Source organism: Megascapheus bottae, chromosome 18 (assembly GCF_031878675.1).
Source record: "Megascapheus bottae isolate mThoBot1 chromosome 18, mThoBot2.hap1, whole genome shotgun sequence".
Lineage (NCBI taxonomy): Eukaryota > Metazoa > Chordata > Mammalia > Rodentia > Geomyidae > Megascapheus > Megascapheus bottae.
In genome coordinates this window covers 28,925,087-28,945,715 of record NC_143526.1, presented here as the reverse complement: position 1 = coordinate 28,945,715, position 20,629 = coordinate 28,925,087, and the positions used below count along the sequence as shown (strand labels likewise).

The 20,629-nt window shown below is 41.6% G+C and overlaps 1 protein-coding gene across 6 annotated transcripts in view; it reads right to left on the bottom strand.

Moving 5' to 3' along the window:
- Positions 1–7,949: 7,949 nt before the first annotated feature.
- Positions 7,950–20,629, bottom strand: part of Tpx2 (TPX2 microtubule nucleation factor) — a 53,566-nt gene continuing 40,886 nt past the window's right edge. For 5 of the 6 annotated variants that reach the window (XM_090352135.1, XM_090352137.1, XM_090352133.1 and 2 more), the window contains 8 exons: positions 20,275–20,416; positions 18,307–18,523; positions 16,090–16,185; positions 13,082–13,258; positions 12,476–12,622; positions 11,488–11,599; positions 10,208–10,395; positions 7,950–8,426 (listed from right to left, as the gene is read on the bottom strand). In XM_090352135.1, the coding sequence (XP_090208261.1) occupies positions 8,316–8,426; positions 10,208–10,395; positions 11,488–11,599; positions 12,476–12,622; positions 13,082–13,258; positions 16,090–16,185; positions 18,307–18,523; positions 20,275–20,416 (1,190 nt within the window). In that variant the 3' untranslated portion in view covers positions 7,950–8,315. The remainder of the gene's footprint in view (positions 8,427–10,207; positions 10,396–11,487; positions 11,600–12,475; positions 12,623–13,081; positions 13,259–16,089; positions 16,186–18,306; positions 18,524–20,274; positions 20,417–20,629) is intronic. The other variant, XM_090352138.1, reaches the window with a different exon arrangement.

Here is a 20,629-nt window from a genome sequence, read left to right as displayed (position 1 = left end):
GCAGTCATGTTCTATTGCAAATTATGTTCTGTACAAATTATAAGCCAGAGAAAAAGGCCAATGTGCAAAGAAAAAAAAAAGCCCCAAACAGGAGATCATTTCCAACGCAGTGAGCCTGTGGTGTCAACATCAACCAACAAGTGGGAATGAAATCTCTACAGGCTCAACACAAATCCATGCCCAGCTTCTCTGGCTTGCACAAACTCCCAGGAGCCTCTTTTCCTACAAAGACATCTCCTTGTTCCTTTCAGCTGCCTGTTAACTAGCAGCTGTTACCCCGGTCCTGTCAGGTTGTTAGCCGTGGGTAAACAGCAGGGGCTTCTGGCAACCTCTGGTGACACATACCCACTGACAATTAATAGGAACTCAAGAATGGTCACATTAAGCCACAGCAGCCAGCAGGGGTGAATAATATTCACAAAGTGCTTTAAGGTCACATTAAAGCTGAGGAAAACTCTCCTGTAACCAGCTGAAGGAAGAATCCTTCCTGGAAACGTATCTAACTTCTACCATGAGATTCAAGTCCAGAGAATCCAAATGTCACGTTCAAGGCCACAGAGCCAAAACAGTTCTCCCAACTCCCAATCCAGGAATCACAGCCAAGTTTAAACAAAAGCACTCCAGGGTAAGGACTATAGATCAAGTGGTAGCATGCATGCATACCCAACAAACTCACAACCCTGTGTGTTCAATCCTCAGTACTAAAGAAAAAAAAAATCCAAACTTTTATTGGCCACCAACACTATAAAACCTGAATTGCCATGGAAAGAATTAGAAAAGGGAATCTGCTCTAATGGTGCATCCTTAAACTGCCTCCAATTCAAAGATTGCTTCTAAGAAAAAAAAAAATCCATCCTGATTGGGGGAGGGGAACTTGTGGTCGTCTGCAAGAATTGAACATTCTGTGCAGTTTTTAAGCAGTTCCAAAGTCAAGCGAAACATCTGAAATCTGTGTGTGTGTGTGTGTGTGTGTGTGTGTGTGTGTGTGTGTATGTGTGTCCCGGGATATCATTCAGGGATTAGTATCCTGGAGGGATCTGGGCTAGCTTTCCGCTTGGAAAGTCCTCAACAAGACAGCGCACTGGTCTCATGTGGAAAACAAGAGCAGCAGGTTATACAATGTGTGTGTGTGCCCACATGCCAGTGCTGGCTGCTGGGATTGGAACTCAGGGCCTTATGCTCTCCCTTAGCTATTTTACTCGTCTGTTCTGGAGCACTTGAACCATGCCCTAACTTCTTCAGCTGCTATAGAAGAAATATAAATATGGAAGCTGGGGCACTGGGGCTTAAACAAATTGTCAAAAAAAATCTGCAAAAAAAACTTTAATTGTTCTAGTTCAATCTTTTTTGACAGGTGTAGAAATTAAGGTCTTGAAAAGGGGGGTATTTTTTTGTTGTTGTTGTACTGTTACTGGGGCTTGAACTTAAGTCCCTCACACTCTCACACTACTGGCACACTACCATTTGAGCCATGGCTCCTGTTCTGGTATACTTATTCCAGACAGTGACAGAAGTGAAACCACAATCCCTACCCTTTTCCCAAAAGATACATCAGAACCCTAGCTAGAGTAACAACGACAAAGGCTTAAAAAAAAAAAAAACTATATGGGCTGGGAGTTTGGCCTAGTGGTGGAGTGCTTAAGTTATAATTTTTTTTTGTTGGTTATGGGACTTCAACTCTGGGCCTGGGCATTGTCCCTGAGCTCTTCAACTTATAGCCACTGTCCTATTCCTTGAGCCACAATGCCACTTCCGGTTTTCTGGTGGTTAACTGGAGATAAGAGTCTCATGGGGGCTGGGAGTGAAGCCTAGTGGTAGAGTACTCACCTAGCATGCATGAAGCCCTAGGTTCAACTCCCCCGTTACCACATACTCAGAAAAAGTCAGAAGTGGCACCGTGGCTCAAGTGGCAGAGCACTAGCCTTGAGCTCCAGGACTGGCAAAAAAAAAAAGTCTCACAGACTTTAGTGCCCAGCTAGGATTACAGGTGTGTGCCACCCAAGAGACAGAAACCTGGAGGTTTGTAGTTTGAAGCCAGCCCAGGTAAATAAGTCCTCAAAACTACTAAACTGGCCAGCAAAATGCCAGACTGGAGGAGTGACTCTTGTAGAGTGTCAACCATGTGCAAGAAAGGCAAGTGAGAGTGCAAGGCTTGATCTCAAGCCCCAATACCAATACATATTCAAACACATACTCAAACACACACACACACACACAGATCTGAAGCTTGGAGACAGCACATGCATTGTATGACTATTTTAAATACAAGGCTTTAAAATAGCATAAGTAGAATTATCCTCATAAGCTTTGCTAAGTCTCAATACATCTTTTTGTTGGGCCTGAGCACTAGTAATGCTGACATCAAACCAGCCAAAATGCTCTTCCCACTTTGCAAGTGTACATGCCAGAATAATGTTGCTGAGTATGCTTTTAAGAGCAGCTTGTATTTCCTTTTGAGCTTATATTTTAATTACAAAGATGGTAAGTAGTTAGAAGACAGCCATTTAAAGTTCAGATACAGACATGACACATTAAGAGGAAGCAAACACAGACAATTCTGTCCTATAAAGAGCCCAGAATAATCCTTTACAAATAGGATTTTTTCACTGGGGAAAAAGTAAACTCAGAATGAGATAGCATATTGTTATTAAAATTGCTATTTACATAGTATGTAATAATACAGGAAAAGTATAATACCACTGTGACAAAATATATATACACACACACATACATACACACATATAAAAAACCTGTAGAAGTTTCATCTATGAAGACACCAGATCAGTATTGAGTGTAATGAGACAGGTCAGTAAGCCCAGCCACAAGGGAAGCAGAAAGATGGAGGTCTCAGGCCAGCCCAGAGCAAGTACACGAAACCCTACAAAAAAAATAAACAATGCAATCTTGAACTGCTTTTCATATTACGTTAACAAAGTATTTTGGCCTACCAGAATCTATTTCTCCTACCTGAAAGAAGGCCCAAGAATACCATCAGTGCCCGAACAAGTTGGGTATTTGACCGCAGTGTCACGAGCGGGCATGCCAGGAGTTGGGAGCTGTTCCTTAACTTTTTTAGCCTGAAGCTGGTGGTCTATCATTTGACTCACCCTTCCACTTCGTTGGCCAAAGTTTTTTAACAGGCTCACCCATCTCTGTGTAATATTCTAGAATGATATGCTCAAAATTACACAGGTTTCTGCAGATCAAACCATATAGAATTTCTTCTGTCCAATAATTCCAAGAAACATCTTTAAGAAGGAAAATTGATGCCTTTAGGTTGGGCTTAGTTTGGAGAAACCATGCTTTCCTGATAAAACCTAATATTTCCTCAGCCCATTAACCTATCCTCTCAATTATAATTTCTCAGAGTCAAATGTCATCCTGTGTGAAATGCCTTCTAAAAATGAATACCTTTAGCACTTAAGAGCCACATCATGGCCTGAACCCAGCATTTTATTCTTGTACAAGATGAAGAATAGCATCAAACTCATCCAATATCAGCAATCTTTCCTGCAGCATTAGGAAGCAGAAGGTACACAAGAACGCAAGGGAAACTATGCTTTTCTCCCGCTGGGTTTTTCTTCTGAAGCAACCACACTGGCTTTAGCTAGATAACAAATTGTCCTGGAATTCTTGGCATTGAAGCAAACATGTCAGTTCCCTGGTTACGCCTTCGTCACTGCTCAGAACACCACACACTATAATCATCCTGCTCTTTCCATAGGCCTGGATTTGTCCCATCTCCAGGAAACTTTATATGTTGTCTAAACTGAGCATCTCAGCAGGCTGCAAGGCAGATGGCAGCTCAGAACTCAGAATGTTGACCAGTTCCTACCTAGATCCACAATCACCAAGCTGAAACTCAGCCTGTCTGTGCAGAAATAGGAGCCCTGTCATGTGGCTCACAATGTGTTTAACTGCTGTGCTCAGCACTGAGGAACTTCCCCAGCAACTGGATTCAGTAAGATGGACTTCTAAACAGGAACTGAAGAGAAAGCAATATTGCAACTTATCTCAGACATGCATGATAATAAGCAAGTCCACAGGACTCAACCAGGCCAGGAGTGAGAAGTCCTGTGGCCAACCTGTTCTCGAGTCCTCAGGGCTTCAGTCACTAGCTCAGCACATAATACAGAGGTCACTTCATGTCACCAAATGTACACCAGAGGCTTCTGGTCTACGTAAAGAAGGAAGACAGGGCATGCTCCGGGTAGGGTGGAACTATATCACTCAAATCTATATCACTCAAATAACACATGGAAAAAGGCAAAGAACAGGGTACAAAATATAACATGTTCAGAACTAAAAGGCAGGGGGAATAGGAGCATGTACATGCAGAAGCTGCAAGGGAACAACAATCCTATCTCTGAGGAGGGCAACTGGGACAGTTACTTATCTTCACCAGTCCTGGGGCTAGAACTCAGGCCCTGAATGCTGTCTCTGAGCCTTTTGACTAAAGGGCAGTGCTCACTTGTGCCAGAGCTCTACTTCTTTTTTCTCTTTCTTTCTGTCTTTCTCGCTCTCTCTTTCCTTTATTTTTTGCCAGTCCTGGGCTTGAACTCAGGGCCTGAGCACTGTCCTTGAGTTTTCTTAAAGCTAGAGCTCTACCACTTCAGCCACAGCACCACTTCCAGCTTTTTCTATGTATGTGGTACCAAAGAATTAAACCCAGGTCTTTGTGTATGCTAGGCAGGCACTAGATCAGTAGGCCAAACTCTGGACCCACTTCTAATTTTTTTTTTTTTGGTGGTTAATTGGAGGTAAGAATCTCATGGACTTTCCTGAGCTGACTTCGAACCTCATCTCAGCCTGAGTAGTTATGATGTACCTGGCTTTTTTTTTCCCCCCGGAAGAGGTGGGGGGAGGCAGATTTTAGGTCATGTGAATATGTATCCTTAAAAAAATTTTTTTTAAGGCAGGATGTCATTAATATGTGTATATTAATTCTGGGGCTTAAAATCAAAGCCTTTGCACATTCAGCTCTCTTGCTGAGAAACTTAATTGTAAATGATGGGTGACTTGTAGCCAGTAGGAGCAGTGGGTAAAAAAGAAGATATATATGTTTTAGACAGTCTATACTATACTTTCACTTTTTCTAAGGATAAATGTGTGTGTGTGTGTTTTAGACAGTCTATATTTTCATTTTTTCTAGGTTAGCAGTACATCTTTTGCAACTTTTACTTAAGGGGAAACATAAGGAAAAGTCAGGTGCCAGTAGCTTACATCTGTAATTCTAGATCTTCAAGAGGCTGAGATCTATGGATCATGGTACAAAGCCTGAGCATAAACATCCACCTGAGACTGTTCAATTAGCCACTCAAAAACTATAAGCGAGCTGAGCACGGTAGCTCACATCTGTAATCCTAGCTACTCAGGAGGCTGAGATCTGAGGATCACGGTTCAAAGCCAGCCCAGGCACTAAAGACCATGAGACTCTTATCTCCAATTAACCACTAGAAAACTGGAAGTGGCACTGTGGCTCAAGGGGTAGGGTGGTATGAGCTGAAGAGCTCAGTGACAGTGCCCAGGCCCAAAGTTTAAGCCCCATGACCACCACCACCACCACCACCAACAACAACAACAACAACAAAACTATAAATGGAAGCCAGGCACTGGTGGCTCTTGCCTATAATTCTATCTACTCCGGAGGCTGAGACTTAAGGATGATGGTTAAAAGCCAACATGGTCAAGAAAGTCTGTAAGACTCATATCCAATTAACCACCAGAAAACCAGAAGTAGCACTGTGGCTCAAAGTGGTACAGCACTAGCTTTGACCAAAAGAGCTCAGAAACAGTGCTTAGGTCCCAAGTTCAAGTCCCATGATTGACAAACAAATAATATCAACAATAATGACAACAACAACAAAAACTGCAATTAGAACTGTGGCTATCAAACTTGAGCAAGAGTTCAGGAGTTCAGGGACAACACCTAGGTTCTGAGTTCAAGCCCCAAAACCGACCATTAAAAAAAAATCTTTTTTTTTTTTTTGCCAGTCATGGGCCTTGTGCTTGAGCACTGTTCTTGGGCTTTCTCAGGGCTAGACCTCTACCGATTGAGCCACAATATCACTTCTGGCTTTTTTTCCCCCTAGGTAAATGGTACCAAGGAATCAAACCCAGGTCTTCATGCATGCTGAGCAAGCACTCTACCACTAGGCCAAACTCCCGGCCCCTAAAAATCATTCTTAATGAATTCCAAGTTCACTTCTAATGAGACTCCCACAGCACTGTCTCATGTTACTGAGTCATCTCATCTGGCCTACAATTATGTGTATCCATGTCTCATCCCTGTTAATACAAATGCAGTACATCCACCACTCCAGCTCTACTTTCCAGGGACAAAATTCCACAAAAAATAACCAGTTTAAAAAAAAAAAAAAAAAGCATGGGGCTGGGAGTTTGGCCTAGTGGTAGAGTGCTTGCCTAGCATGCACAAAGACCCGGGTTCAATTCCTCAGTACCACATACATAGAAAAAAGCCAGAAGTGGTGCTGAGGCTCAAGTGGTAGAGCTCTAGCCTTGAGAAAGTCCAAGGACGGTGCTCAGGCCCTGAGCTCAAGCCCAGGACTGGCAAAAAAAAAAAAAAAAAAAAAAAGCAGTGCTGGACGCAGTGGCTCACACCTGTAATCATAGCTACTCAGGAGGCTGAGATCTGAGGATCAAGGTTCAAAGCCAGCCTGGGCACAAAAGGACAAGAGACTCTTATCTCCAATTAACCTCTAGAAAATGGGAAGTGGGGCTTGGCTCAAGGATAAGGCAGTAGCCCAGAGTAGGGTGGTAGCCTTGAGCTGAACGGCTCAGAGGCCGTGCCCAGGCTGAGTTCAAGCCCCATGACCCACAAAAAAAAAAGCACTCCAGGCTGAGAATGTGGCTAAGTGGTAGAATGCTTGGATTGCATGCACAAAGGGCTCCATTCCTCAGTGTCACATAAACAGAAAAAGCAGGAAGTGGCACAGTGGCTCAAGTGGTAGAGTGCTAGCCATGAGCAAAAAGAGCTCAGGGACAATGCAGAGACCCTGAATTCAAGCCCCCAAGATTTGCCAAAATAAAGTTAAAAAAACAGGGACCAGGAGCATGATCTAGTAGTAGAGTGTTCACCTAGCATGCACAAAAGCCTGGGTTCGATTCCTTGGTACCATATAAACAGAACCCAGAAGTGGTGCTATGGCACAAGTGTGTGGCACTAGCCTTGAGAAAGCCTAAGGACAGTGCTCAGGCCCTGAGTTCAAGCCCTAAGACTGGCAAAAATAAATAAATAAATCGATAAGTAAATAAATAAGAAAAAAAACCAAACAGCAATCCAAATGTCAACCACACCCCAACAAGGACGAAATAATCCACCAAGCTAATAGAACACAATCATCGTACATGAATTTGTGCATAAGTATTAGCAATGGAAAAACAATACCAAGTTAAAACCATTCTGAAAACTGTCCTTCCGAGAAACTGTGAGAATTTCAACAATATCAAGAATGTCACAAAATTCCCAAAGTGCCAGCCAGATTTCTTAACGCAACTTAGTACATTTTTATCTTGAGATATTTTCTTTGTTTAGGAAAATTCCTAAGTAACATCTGAGTATACAAAGATAAAGCTCCTAGTTCACAGGCAGCCTGGGCATGAAAGTCCCAGCTCAAAACCGTGCCCAGGCCCAGAGTTCAAGCCCCATGGCCAACAAAAAAGGATTTTAAAGAGGGTTGATGGATTAAAAAACAACTAACAAAAAGCAGAGATGGGAAGGCAAAAATGTATTTATTCCAAGGCAGATGTAAGACTGCACCAATCTGTTATCATTGGCACCTACAAGGAATATGCTTTAACAGCGGCTCTGCCCCAAAGCCTGCCAAATGGCGACTTCTTCATTGGTGCAAAAGGAGGTTCTCCACAGCACAGTGCTTTAACTACTTTGAGCAGAAAAGAGACTGTTCCTCAGTAAAACCATGACTTAAAACATATCACAGAACTACGTTTATTTCCTAAATAAAATACATATATAAAAAAAGGAAAGGGACAGGAGGAAATAGAATTTCACTGTGCTGACACAGGACTTGAAATTCTAGTTAAGATCATATTAAGAGTCAACTGATGTTTAAAGGAAATAACTACAAGAAGTCTAACTGAGGCATAGATGGATTGAGTCTCATTACTAGCCTCAAAAATGCACAAAAACAATTTTAGCAGTTCAGTGTCCACAGCTGTCAGGGATGCTCTGTCTTGCATGGATAGAAATCTGGAGAAATAAGTTGACTCCACGCCTCGTGCTGATGGAAGAGCAGCATCTGTTGTCACGTGGTATCCATAGCTCACAGCTAGGCTTAGCAGTTGAATCGAGTGGAGAACTTAGGGGACACGGGCACGGTGAGAGGCTGGTCACTTGACTTCACCTCCACAGCCTGGTACTTGCGTATTGGATTTGCTTTGTGCACCTGCAGAGTAAGGAAACCAATGTTACCACTGACAGAGATATGACGGAAGAGAGCCATGCTTATAGCTGCTCTGTTTCCTTTGAAAGAAAATGATTCGTTTTTACAGATTCCAGTCAGAAATTTAAAATGGAAGAGGTAAAGACAACACAGTTGGATAGATAAGGATAGAACCCAAATAAGTTTCTATTAGGCTTTTTTGCTGGGACCCTCACTAAGTTAATGTCAAACATCCCCAGTGTGAAAATGGGGCGATGCTTACTTACAGCCAAGCAAAGTTACAAGTTCAGAATTTGCCACTGTAAATTTTAAACTTGGGCAGGGAGTCTGACCTAGTGGTAGACTACTTGCCTGCCATGCACAAATACCTGGGTTTGATTCCTTGGTACCACATACATAGAAAAAAGCAGAAGTGGTACTGTAGCTGAAGTGATAGAGCTCTATCTTTGAGAGAGCCCAAGGACAGTGCTCAGGCCCTGAGTTCAAGCCCCAGGACTGGCAAAGAAAAATTTAAACTTACTGACCTGGAGCTGGTGACTCATGTCTGTACATGAGGCTACACTGGAGGCTGGAATCTGAACAGAGTGATTCAAAACCAACTGGATTTTAGAAGTTCACTCATCTCCAATTAACCAGCCAAAAAAAGGGGGCGGGGAAAGGGCAGGGGACGGGGCAGGGAATAGAAAGTCCAAAGTAGAGCTATGGTTCAACAGTTAAATAGTAGAATACCAGCCTTGAGTGAGAAAGCTGAAGAGACAGGGCCTGGGCAGATACTTTTTTCTTTTGGTCAGTTGTGGGGCTTGAACTCAGGACCTAGGCACTGTCGCTGAGCAATTTTGCTCAAGGCTAGCACTCTACCACTTTCAGCCACAGCTTCATTTCTGGTTTTCTGGTGATTGACTGGAGATAATAGTTTCACAGACTTTCCTGCTGGGAATGACTTCAAGCCATGACCCTCAGGTTTCAGCCTCCTGAGTAGTTACAATTACAGGTGTAAGTCACTGCTACCCAGATGGCAGATTCTTAATATTCACCAAAAACATAAACTAAACCAAAACCAACAATACACAGGAAGGGCCACTGGAAAGGACACGTACCATCTATTCTTTTTGTCTAAATTAGGCCAGATTAGTAGTGCATAACTGGCACCAATTGCGCTTTAGAATATTGCCACTGGCCCACTTTAAAAACTCTCTAAGATTTCTTTTTTTTTTTGCCAGTCCTGGGCTTAAGCTCAGGGCCTGAGCACTGTCCTTGGATTTTTCTCAAGGCTAGAGCTCTACCACTTGAGCCTCAGCACCACTTCCGGCTTTTTCTAAATATGTGGTACCAAGGAATCGAACCTGGGTCTTCGTGCATGCTAGGCAAGCACTCTACCACTAGGCCAAACTCCCGACCTCTGTAAGATTTCTTAAAGAGACCAAATGTTGAAGAAAAACCAAAGAAATCAGAAAAGATTGGGATGTACCTCAGTGATAAGAATGTTTGCAGGCTGGGAGTAGTAGGTTGGGAGGCCTAGTGGTAGAGTGCTTGCCTAGCATGCATGAAGCCCTGGGTTCTATTTCTAAGTACCACATATACAGAAAAAGGCGGAAGTGGTGCTGTGGATCAAATGGTAGAGTGCTAGCTCTGAGAAAGCACAAAGACAGTACCCAGGCTCTGAGTTCAAGCCCCAGGACTGGAGGGGGGAGGGTGGAAGGGTGGGAAGTGTTTTAGCACAGAAAAAATAAAACAGAAAACCAGAGACAAGTCTGGGTTAATGACTATGCATACTGCCTAATTACCAGTTCTTTCCGTAGTCTGACCAGTTCCTCCTTCTTCTGCTCTTCTTCCTGTTGCCTAGCCTCTTCCAACTGCTGCATTTTCTGGGCTTCTGCCTCAGCCATTCTCTTTTCCAGTTCCTGCCGTTCCTTGGCTCGCTTCTCAGTGGCCAGCTGAAAAGGTTCCTGAACTAGAGAACCAGAAAGGCTCTCTAAGCACAAAGAGAGAATATTGGTGGAAGAGCAGTACTTGTATAAACCTAACACCCCTTCCCCCCAACAGGATTGAGTCAAATGGCAGAGACATAGACAGTAACAAAAACCCAAGCATGGCCTGGTGTGGGTGGCTCAAGCTTGTAATCCTAGTTAGATCTGAGGATCATAGTTCAAAGCTAGCCCAGGCAGGAAATTCTATGAGACTCTTATCTCCAATTAACCACCAAAAGGAGTTGGAAGTAGAGCTGTGGCTCAAGTGGTAATATGGTAGCCTTGAACACAAAAGGTTTGGAGACAGTGTCTAGCCCTGAGTTCAAGCTCCACACCTGACATACCAAAACAACAAGCAAAAACCTGAGTACTTAGAAAGGTAGAGTAAGGGCCGGGAGTTTGGCCTAGTGGTTAAAGTGCTTGCCTGGCATGCACGAAGGCCCGGGTTCGATTCCTCCGTACCACATACATAGCAAAAAGCCGGAAGTGGTGCTGAGGCTCTAGTGGTAGAGCTCTAGCCTTGAGAAAATCCAAGGACAGGACTCAGGCCCTGAGCTCAAGCCCAGGACTGGCAAAAAAAAAAAAGAAAGGTAGAGTAAATCACCTATAATATATCTTGGAATTTTAAAAGTTGGAAGGGCCTCTGGAAATCCTCTAGTATAAATGGGAAAGAAGCAAGCACAGAAGTAAAGTAGCTTGCTCAAAACTATAGGGTAGCTTAAAGAAGATGTAGAAGAAATTCAATTTTCTAATACTAAACAAATCAAATGTTTTAAAACTATGGTTTGCTTTAGGGTGATGTTTTGTGGTCCCTTCTCTCTTAACACTTATATCTGGTGTTGACATGCTAGCTGCTTCTGCCAGTACTTACATACATCAATCTGGAATGGATACATGTATAGTCACAGGAAGTTATGAGGGCCCAACAAAAGCAAAAGACTGGGTGAGTTTAGGGAAGAAAAGCTACCATCCTCTAGCCAAACACATCTGCTTGTCACAGCATTGCCCTGGCAGTAATACTGCAACACTGGCAGCCTAGTATTCCCCTGGAATTCTGACATTTCACCCCAATCCTCCAATGGCATATAGAATGCTACCAGCAATGGATCTTTTCTCTTTCTTGGGAACAAAGGGCTCCTGAGAGGTGACAGTGTTTGGACGAGCCTTGAAACAAGCTGCTTCTTTCTGCTGTTTCAGTTCTTCCTCCAGCTGTTGGGAAGAAAATCTGTCAGTCGGGCAAGGACATAAGTTCTCATGACTACCACAGCAATAATTCAAGTTCTAAGATTTCTGAGCTGCTATGTCATTAAAGATAGCAGATGAGTCGAGTGCCAATGGCTCAGATCTGTAGTCCTAGCTACTCAGGAGACTGAGACATGGAAGACTGCAATCAAAAGCCAACACAGGCAGAAAATCCCAACAGACTCTATCTCCAAATAACCACCCAAAATCCAGACTGGAAATGTGGCTCAAGTGGTAGAGAGAAAGTTAAACAAGGGCTCAAGGCTCTGAGTTCAACCTCTACACTACAAGTAAAAAAAAAACCAAAAAACTAGGCACCTGTAATCCTGGCTGCTCAAGAGGCTGAGCTCTGAGAATTGTGGTTGGAAGCCAGCTGGGGCAGAAAAGTTCCCATGAGATTCTTATCTCCAGTAAACTACTCAAAAAAGCTGAAAATGGTGTTGTGGCTCAATTGGTAGAGGGCTGGTCTTGAGCACAAAGAGGCTCAGGGACTGGCCAGGCCCTGAGTTCAAGCCCCAGGACCATCAAAAAATGAAAAAGGAGGAAGAGGAGGAGGAGGAGGAAGATTGATTATATGTCCATGTGCACATGCACGCGCATGAGCGCACACGGATGTGCATGCACACACACACTCACAGACACACTTGTGGAAAAGTCCACATGTAACCTATAAAACTTAGAATATTTACTATCTAGATCAAAAAATATATAGAGTACAGAAAAATATACAGAACACAGAAATATATAGATACACAAAAATGAACTGACTCCTCAGCCTATCCTGACATACAGCCCAACCAACCACACAACCAACGTACACTTAGCTATATTCCCATCTCCTACCTGGTGTTTCCATATCTCTTCCTTCTGAGCACCTCTTCGGTCAGTTTCCAAAAAGAAAGGCTCTGTTTGGGTCACATTCTTTACCTTTTTCTCAGGCAGGTTAACAGTATCAAAATGAGGCAAAGGAAGTGCCTTAAACTTGGGTACCTAATAGAAAAGAAAATGACACTAAAGATAAAGAACTCTCACCCATCACAATACCAGGGAAGTATAATCCCAGCACTCACTCAGATTCCCAGTGTGTGACCAGCCCTCAGGCTACCAAGACAGATTTAGACTCAAAAACAAAACAAAAAACTTTCAACCTGGAAAAGCACTATCTGCTTCTATCTGCAAGTGTAGATGAACTTAAAAAATACAGAGGGGTTAAGTTGTCAAAACAGCTATATCTAGCAGAAAAGAGTAATTGGTCCAAAAGAAAACCCAGGTTTTCTTTACAGTATTGTTACTATCTGGCAAACATATTAAATTACTTGCCCTCCTCATATTTCAGAGGGGTCTTAGAAAGTCACTGATTTAATAGTCACAAGGACTACATAAAAGGTTCAATTTGAGGGATCAGAGAGTAGTATCATGATACTTTTCTAAAGAAATGGAAACACCTACCTCCCCTTTCTGCAGCTCTTTTATTTTCTTCTCCTTCTGTAGCTGGCGTTCTTTGTCCCGAGAGTCAAAGGAGAAAGGGCATATTTCCAAAGATCTTGGCTCTGGGAGTTGAGGCTTAAAAGGCACCCCATAATGTGGCATGGGTTGAGCTCTTATCACTACTGGTTCATCCTCTTCCTAAGAGAGAAATTTAGTTTATAAACAAGACTCTCATTCCTCCCACCTCCTCACTCGGAAGGTGAAGGTAAAAGAGATATTATATGAGATACATCAGTAATTAAAGCAAGTCATTTAACCTTACGTGTCTTAGCTTCCTTTTCTATCAAAGAGAAACTGCTAAAGCCAGCTACCACCACATCACAGAGATGAAAGTGATGTGGACGCATTTGGTAAAGAAATGACATAATTACTCTTAAAAGATCAAAAGCTTTTCATAGGAATGTGGATTCGATATATGAGTAAAATGAAGATCACAAGAAAGCATACATACTAACCAAACATACATACACTTCAGCCTCTTTTTGATCCAGCCTCCACTAAACCATGTGACTGGAATTAATAGTTGCCAAACCCAGAATAGGACCAAGTAAGTTGTTTGTGTTCAAGTTAAGTAGTAACATAAGATTACTGTGTGAGCCAGGAGTGGAGCCTAGTGGTAGAGTGCTTGCCTAGCATGCACAAAGCCCTGGGTTTGATTCCTTGGCACCACATACACAAAAAAGGCCAGAACTGCTGGGAGTCTGGCCTAGTGGTTGAGTGCTTGCGATTCCTTGGTACCACATACATAGCAAAAAGCTGAAAATGGTGCTGAGGCTCAAGTGGTAGAGTTCTAGCCTTGAGAAAAACCCAGGGACAGTCCTCAGGCCTTGAGCTTAAGCCCAGGACTGGCAAAAAAAAAAAAAAAAAAGGCTTGTGATGGAGATCTGCTACATTACCCTAATTCTGGATATTCATAAATAAAATGAGAGAAGTAATAAAGAAACTAATAAGGGGGTGGGATATAAGTGGCAGAGTGTTTTTCTAGCAAATGTAACATCCTGGGTTTGATCCCTAGTACCAAAAAAGGAAAGATACACACATACAAAAAGTAAATGAAAAGAAAAACCCAAACAATAAGCTAATATGAGAGCTCAAGTATTTTAATTCTGTGAATTGTCCCTACAGTTATCTATGTGACCTGTGGACTATCAAAGAATGTGGATAAAACTGAATAGTGACAATAACTCAGGCAAACTAAACAAAAACATTTGGCAACTTCTGGGCCTGGAGTTTGGCCTAGTGTTAAGAGTGCTTGCCTAGCATGCACAAAGACCCAGGTTCGATGCCTCGGTACCACATATATAGAAAAAGGCTGGAAATGGTGCTGTAGCTCCAGTGGTAGAGTGCTAGCTTTGAGAAAGCCCAAAGCTCAGGCTCTGAATTCAAGGCCCGGGACTGGCAAATATAAACATAACTATATAGACATAAAAACCTATGACTCTATAGACATAATGTTTTATTTCATAAATATGCTTCTATGACATACAAACCCTTAGCCTAATTGTGATTAAGTTCTAAATACCAAGTCCCAGTGATTGTAAATAGAGATTCCCTCCTTGAACACTTGTATGTTAAACTTGTCATTTAAAATATGATGTAAAAATCAACGTTAATAAATTCTTAAAAACAAAACAAAACAACCCCCCCCCGCAACTTCTGGCAACTTCTGATCAAAAAGACAGACTGATTTCACAGCTATGGAAATAGACAAGCCTCTAACTCCTTCCTCTCATTTTCATAAATATTACAGACAGGAATAAGTACTTTGCTCCCAGAGATTTTTTTATTAAGTTTAATTTACTTTGTTTTTTCATACTAGAAAACTGAACTCAAGGCCCTTACCACTTGGATCAAGCCTCCAGTACTAAATGTTCTATCATTCTTTTGTTTTGGGGACACTGGAGTTTGGACTCAGGTCTTCTCTGTTACTAGGCAGGCACTCTACCACTTCAGCTGATCTTCATTTTCTTGTGTGCCTGTCCTGGGGCTTGAACTCAGAAACTATGCATTGTCCATGAGTTTTTTTATTTAAAGGTATCATTCTACCACTTGAGCCACAGGTCCACTTCTAGATTTTTTGGTAGTAAATTGGAGATAAAAGTTTCATGGACCACTATCTTCAGATCTCAACCTCCTGAGGAGCTAGGATTACAGGCATGAGCCAACAGTGCCATTCTTTTTTTTTATTAAAGAATTTATTAACATTGATTTTTACATCATATTTCAAATGACATGTTTAACAAACAAGTATTTAAGAAGGGAATCTATGTACAATCACTACCACTTAGATTTTAAAACAGTTAAAATTAGGCTGAGGGTTTGTATATCATAGATACATAATTTATGTAATAAAACATTATGTCTATAGAGTCATAAATTTTTATATCTATGTAGTTGTGTTTATATTTCCAAATACCATTCTTAAGACAACTCCAGACTGCCAGAACCAGCCGGCAGCGAACCGGGATTCTTCCTCGGGGGGGGGGGGGGGGGGTGAAGACTGGGAAAAGAAATAGACAAGAAAAAGATGGGGTCGGGAGGACTACAGCCTAAGTCAGCAGCCCAAGCCTCCAGCCTAAGACGAGCTTCAGACTACAGCCTAAGCTTAAGACTGTAGCGCCACCATTTATTTCAAGTTCCAACCTTAAATACTTTTCTTAAAGCCAGGAAACTGCCAGGGGTTACATTCGTATAAAACAGCAATCAAGTCTCAGTTAGGTTACATGAGAAGCGATTGGCATCACCCAAAGTCATCCTGATAACAGTTTAATTGTGCAGGTCCAAGGTCACTGACCCCATACTCCGGACAACTATGATTGCCTTTTATTCAATGTCAAAGCTTAGCCTGACTGCACAAGGAAAAAGAAAGACACTGCTCCCAAAGAATCACCTCATCCCCAAGTTTAGCAAAAATACATAAATAAACAAACAAAAAAAGTAAAATGAAAAAAAAAAAAAAAAAGAATCACCTCATCTTCTCTTGTAAGCATTCGGACTCGGTTCTTCAGTGCAAAGGCAGGTGACTTAGGAACAGTAATTGGAAGTACCTTCTTATCAGGAACACCCTAGAAGGAATACGAAACTCAATCAGACATCCCAGAGCAACCCCTAAGCTGTGTAAAAGACTAAAATCCTTTCTTCTTTCCTTTTCCCTCCTTCCTTCCTTCCTTTCGGCAGTCCTGTGGCTTCACCTCAGGGCCTGGGCACGATCCTTGGGCTTTCTCAAGACACGCTATATCCTTGAGCCACAGCACCACTTCTGGCTTCTTCTGTGTTCATTGAACCCAGGGCTTTGTGCATGCTAGGCAAGTGCTCTACAACTAGGCTATGCTCCTGGCCCCAGAATCCTTTCCTTAATGACAATTTCATATACATATCAATATATCCCTCTGCTCCCACACCTATAGAAGTGATCCTCAGGGATCCCAGGATCCACATATGCTCCAGTCCCTTTATAAAAACATTTTTTATTCTTACATTCAGTATGAATGTACTTTTTCCCCAAGTATTTTCTGTTTATAGTAGATGGAAGCAGAGATTCAGAACCCACAAAGGATAGATTATGCACACAAAATTGACTGTACTTCTGGGACAGAGTTAGGGAAGGGATGATATTGTCCAAACAGAATGATATTGTTGTTGGTGGTCAAGAGGCTTGAACTCAGGGCCTGTGCTATCCCTGGGCTCTTTTGCTCAAGGCAAACATTCATCACTTTGAGCAATAGCTCCACTTCTGTTTTTTGTTTTTTTTTGTTTGGTGGGTCATGGGGCTTGAACTCTGGACCTACGTGCTGTCCCTGAGCTCTTCAGCTCAAGGCTACTGCCCTACCCCTGGATCCACAGCACCACCTCCAGTTTTCTGGTGGTTAATTGGAGGTAAGAGTCTCATGGTCTTTAGTGCCCGGGGTCGCTTCGAACCAAGATCCTCAGATCTCAGCTTCCTGAGTAGCTAGGATTACAGGCGGGAGTCTAATAGACTTTGGCCTGTAATATGTGTTCATATTACACACAGTGGGAAGATCATCGTGACTAGAAGAAGGATATCATATACACGGCACTGTCTCTGAGCTTTTTTTTTTCTGCTCAAGTGACCACAGTGCTACTTCCAACTTTCTGGTAGCTAACTGGAGATAAAGAGTTTCACAGACTTTCCTACCTAGGCTGGCTTTGAACTGCAGTTCTCAAGTCTCAGCCTCTGAGTAGCTAGAATATAGATATGAGCCACCAGTGCCCAGCTTATGATTTTTTTTTAACTCTGGAAAATATTAAGTTCAGGCTGCTTTTGACTTACTACTGAAAGAATACAATGAACAAAACTAGGGCCTTAAAGGAAATGTATTATTTTAGTTTCACCAAAAAATATGTTTGACTCTAAACGAAGACAAGACAGTAAGCTAGGCATAATAGCATATGCCTATAGTCTCAACTACTCAGGAAGATGAGAAAAGAGATCTCTTGAGTCTTCAGGATCAAGACCAGATCAAGCAACATAGTAAGATCTCATCTCAAAAAAGTAAATTAAGCCAACTGGTGGTTCATGCCTGTAATGCTAGCTACTCAGGAGGCTGAGATCTGAGAATTGGTTCAAAGCCAGCCCAAGCACTATAAAGCTTTGAGATTCTTATCTCCAATTAATCACTAGAAAATGGGACGAAGGTCTGTGGTTCATGGGTAGGGTGGTAGTCTTGAGCTGAAGAGTTCAGGGAAAGCACCCAGGCCCAGAGTTCCACTAACTGATGAATGTAACTATAACCTCTTTATATATTACCCCTACAATAAAATTTTTTTAAATAAATCAATGAAGCATATGGTAGAATGTATATAATTTACATGAAAATACTGCAGAATTTTATTTAAAGTACTTGAATATCTTCAGATTTTGGTATCTGAGGGGTGGTTCTGTAACCAATCCCCCACAGATACTAAAGGACCATTGTGTATGAAATGGGGACAGAGCAGCTCCTAGAACATATCAATAACACAATGACAACACTCCACTACACATTGTCAACATCAGTTCAAATGCTGCCCCATCCATAAAGCACCTCCTGAATCTTCTGAAAGGAATCATTCTCTCTGAATTCTTATACTTTAAATTTCCTTTTGCTATGTATTATCATCTCTAGCTACTAATATAATGCCCTGTGCACAGTATCATTGAATGTTTCGGAGGCTTCTATTCTTACCACAACATCTTCCAAAATCTTAGTAGGGCAAGGTTTGGAATGAAACTCGAAGTGTTCATCCTCTGATTTCTTCTTTGACTCTCTCTCCTGAATTCTTTTCTCAATTTCCAAATCAAAGCCAATAGGCTGAGTAGGTGGTTTCACAGGTGGTTTCTTGGGTAAGATAGGCCCGCCTTCAAGAATTCTGGGATCAAGCTCCCGTGCTTTGAATTTGTATCTGTAACATGGTGTTCAATGACATCCACAAGAAGAAAAATAAAACAAAAAGTAAAAACTAAACAAAGCATAGCAAAAACAAAAAGTAATCATTAAAATGACATTCCATGGACAATACAATTTCTACTCTCCATACTTCAGATGGCCCCATTATCTTTACTATATTTTTTACTTATTTTTTTCATATTCACACACTAAATCTGCTTTATTTTTTATTTAAGGAAGTACTGGGGTTTGAACTCAGGGCCTCACATACTTGTTAGACAAATACTCTACCACCTAAACCATACGCCCCAGTTCATTTTGCTTTCATTATTTTTAAAATAGGGTTTTGAATTAATGTCCAGGTTAGTCTGACCCAAATTTCTATTTATGTTTTCCATGTAGCTGGAATTGCAGACATAAAATACTCTGCCTGGACTGGTTTCCAGTTTTGATACTAGTAACAATGCTGCAACGAATATTTATACATAAACCTTCTTGAGTATTTGGGCCAATGCAAAGGTTTGCCAACTTAGTAGTTATTCACTCTAAGTTTATAAGAATTTTTGTATATATAGTTTTTCTAATTTATTTTTATTTTTATTGTATTTTATTGTTGGGGTAATGTATACAGGGGTTATAGTTATATTTGTCAAGTAGCGGGTATATTACTTCTTGGACATTGATACCCCTAGTATTTCTAATTATAAGCTTCTTGTTTTCACCTACATAGGGATTTGAACTCAGATTTCTTGATTGTCTTCTTGCTCATGGCTCCAAGTCTCACAGACTTTGGAGCCCAGGCTGGCTTTGAACCATGACCCTCAGATCTCAGCCTCCTAAAGTAGCTAGTATTACAGGTGTGAGCCACTGACACAGCCCGAAGAGAATCTTACCTCCATTTAACCACCAAAAAATGGGAAGTAGTACTGTGGCTCAAGTGGTAGAGCACTAGCCTTGAGCTGAAGAGCTCAGAAACAGTGCCCAGGCCCAGAGTTCAAGCCTCACAACCGACAAAAAAAAAGGGGGGAAGCAGGGGCCCTTGGGACAAGAACAGGTGTATCTCTGTTTGATAGCTATTCTTCATAGCTGTAAACAGTTCTTGGCTCAATGATTATATTTTCAATTATGAAATTATCCTATTGAGTTAATTTCCAGATTTCAATGTATTATTTAAAGAATAAGAAAAACAGATACATTTTAAATTTTACTATCTATCCATCCATCCATTACTTAACATCTCCACTACTTTAAAAGATCAGAGTTTCTCTTCATGGAGGAAGTTCCCTTTCTCAAAAAGAAGCACAAAGGCTGGGTTTGATGGTGTATACCGATAGTCCCAGTACTTGGGAGGCTGAGGATGGAGATTGTGAGCTACACAGTGAGACCTATCAATAAAATTAAATAATAAAATAACTGTGACCTACCTAGGCTAAACTCAAAAGACATTCTTTGATTGGAATTCTAAGGGCTGATAATGTAGCTCAGCAGTATAGTACCTGTTTAGCATGCTTAAGGACTTAAGTTTTATCTTTAGCATGCAAGAAAGGAAGAAAGGAATCAAGACTTACAATTATCTCATTCTCTCACCTCTGCATTAGATTTTTACCAGTTTACAATCTAGGACATCTGCATTCTTCCACTTTCAGTCTTTCCTCCAATCATAGAACCCAAAACTCAATGTCACAAATTCTCATGAAAAGAAAAACAGTAACAGAGAAAGCAGGCAAGTATTAGAACTCTTCTTTAGACACTGCCAACAGGACTTACTGTTGTAATTTCTCAAATTCCTCTTCCTCCTGCTCAGCAGCACTTTTGCATGTCACAGGCCTTGCTCGTAATTTCGTTTGCAGTGTTGGAGTCTGAGGGTCTCTGGAGATCTTGGGCACAGACGACTTGGAGGGCAAGAGGCCTGAAAAATGGAGGTCATAAATTCACTTAATTCTGCAAGTTCCAATTTAGCTTCTAAGTGCTGACTCAACTAGGCAGATGAGAAATGAGTAACAAGTTAGAATATCTGACCCTCTACAGTAAGCTCAGCTTAAATCAGGCAAATGCCCACTCCCTTCTTCCTGTCACTCTGGTGAAGAGTAGGTAACCTCTGGGTAAATTCTCCTGCAACCTT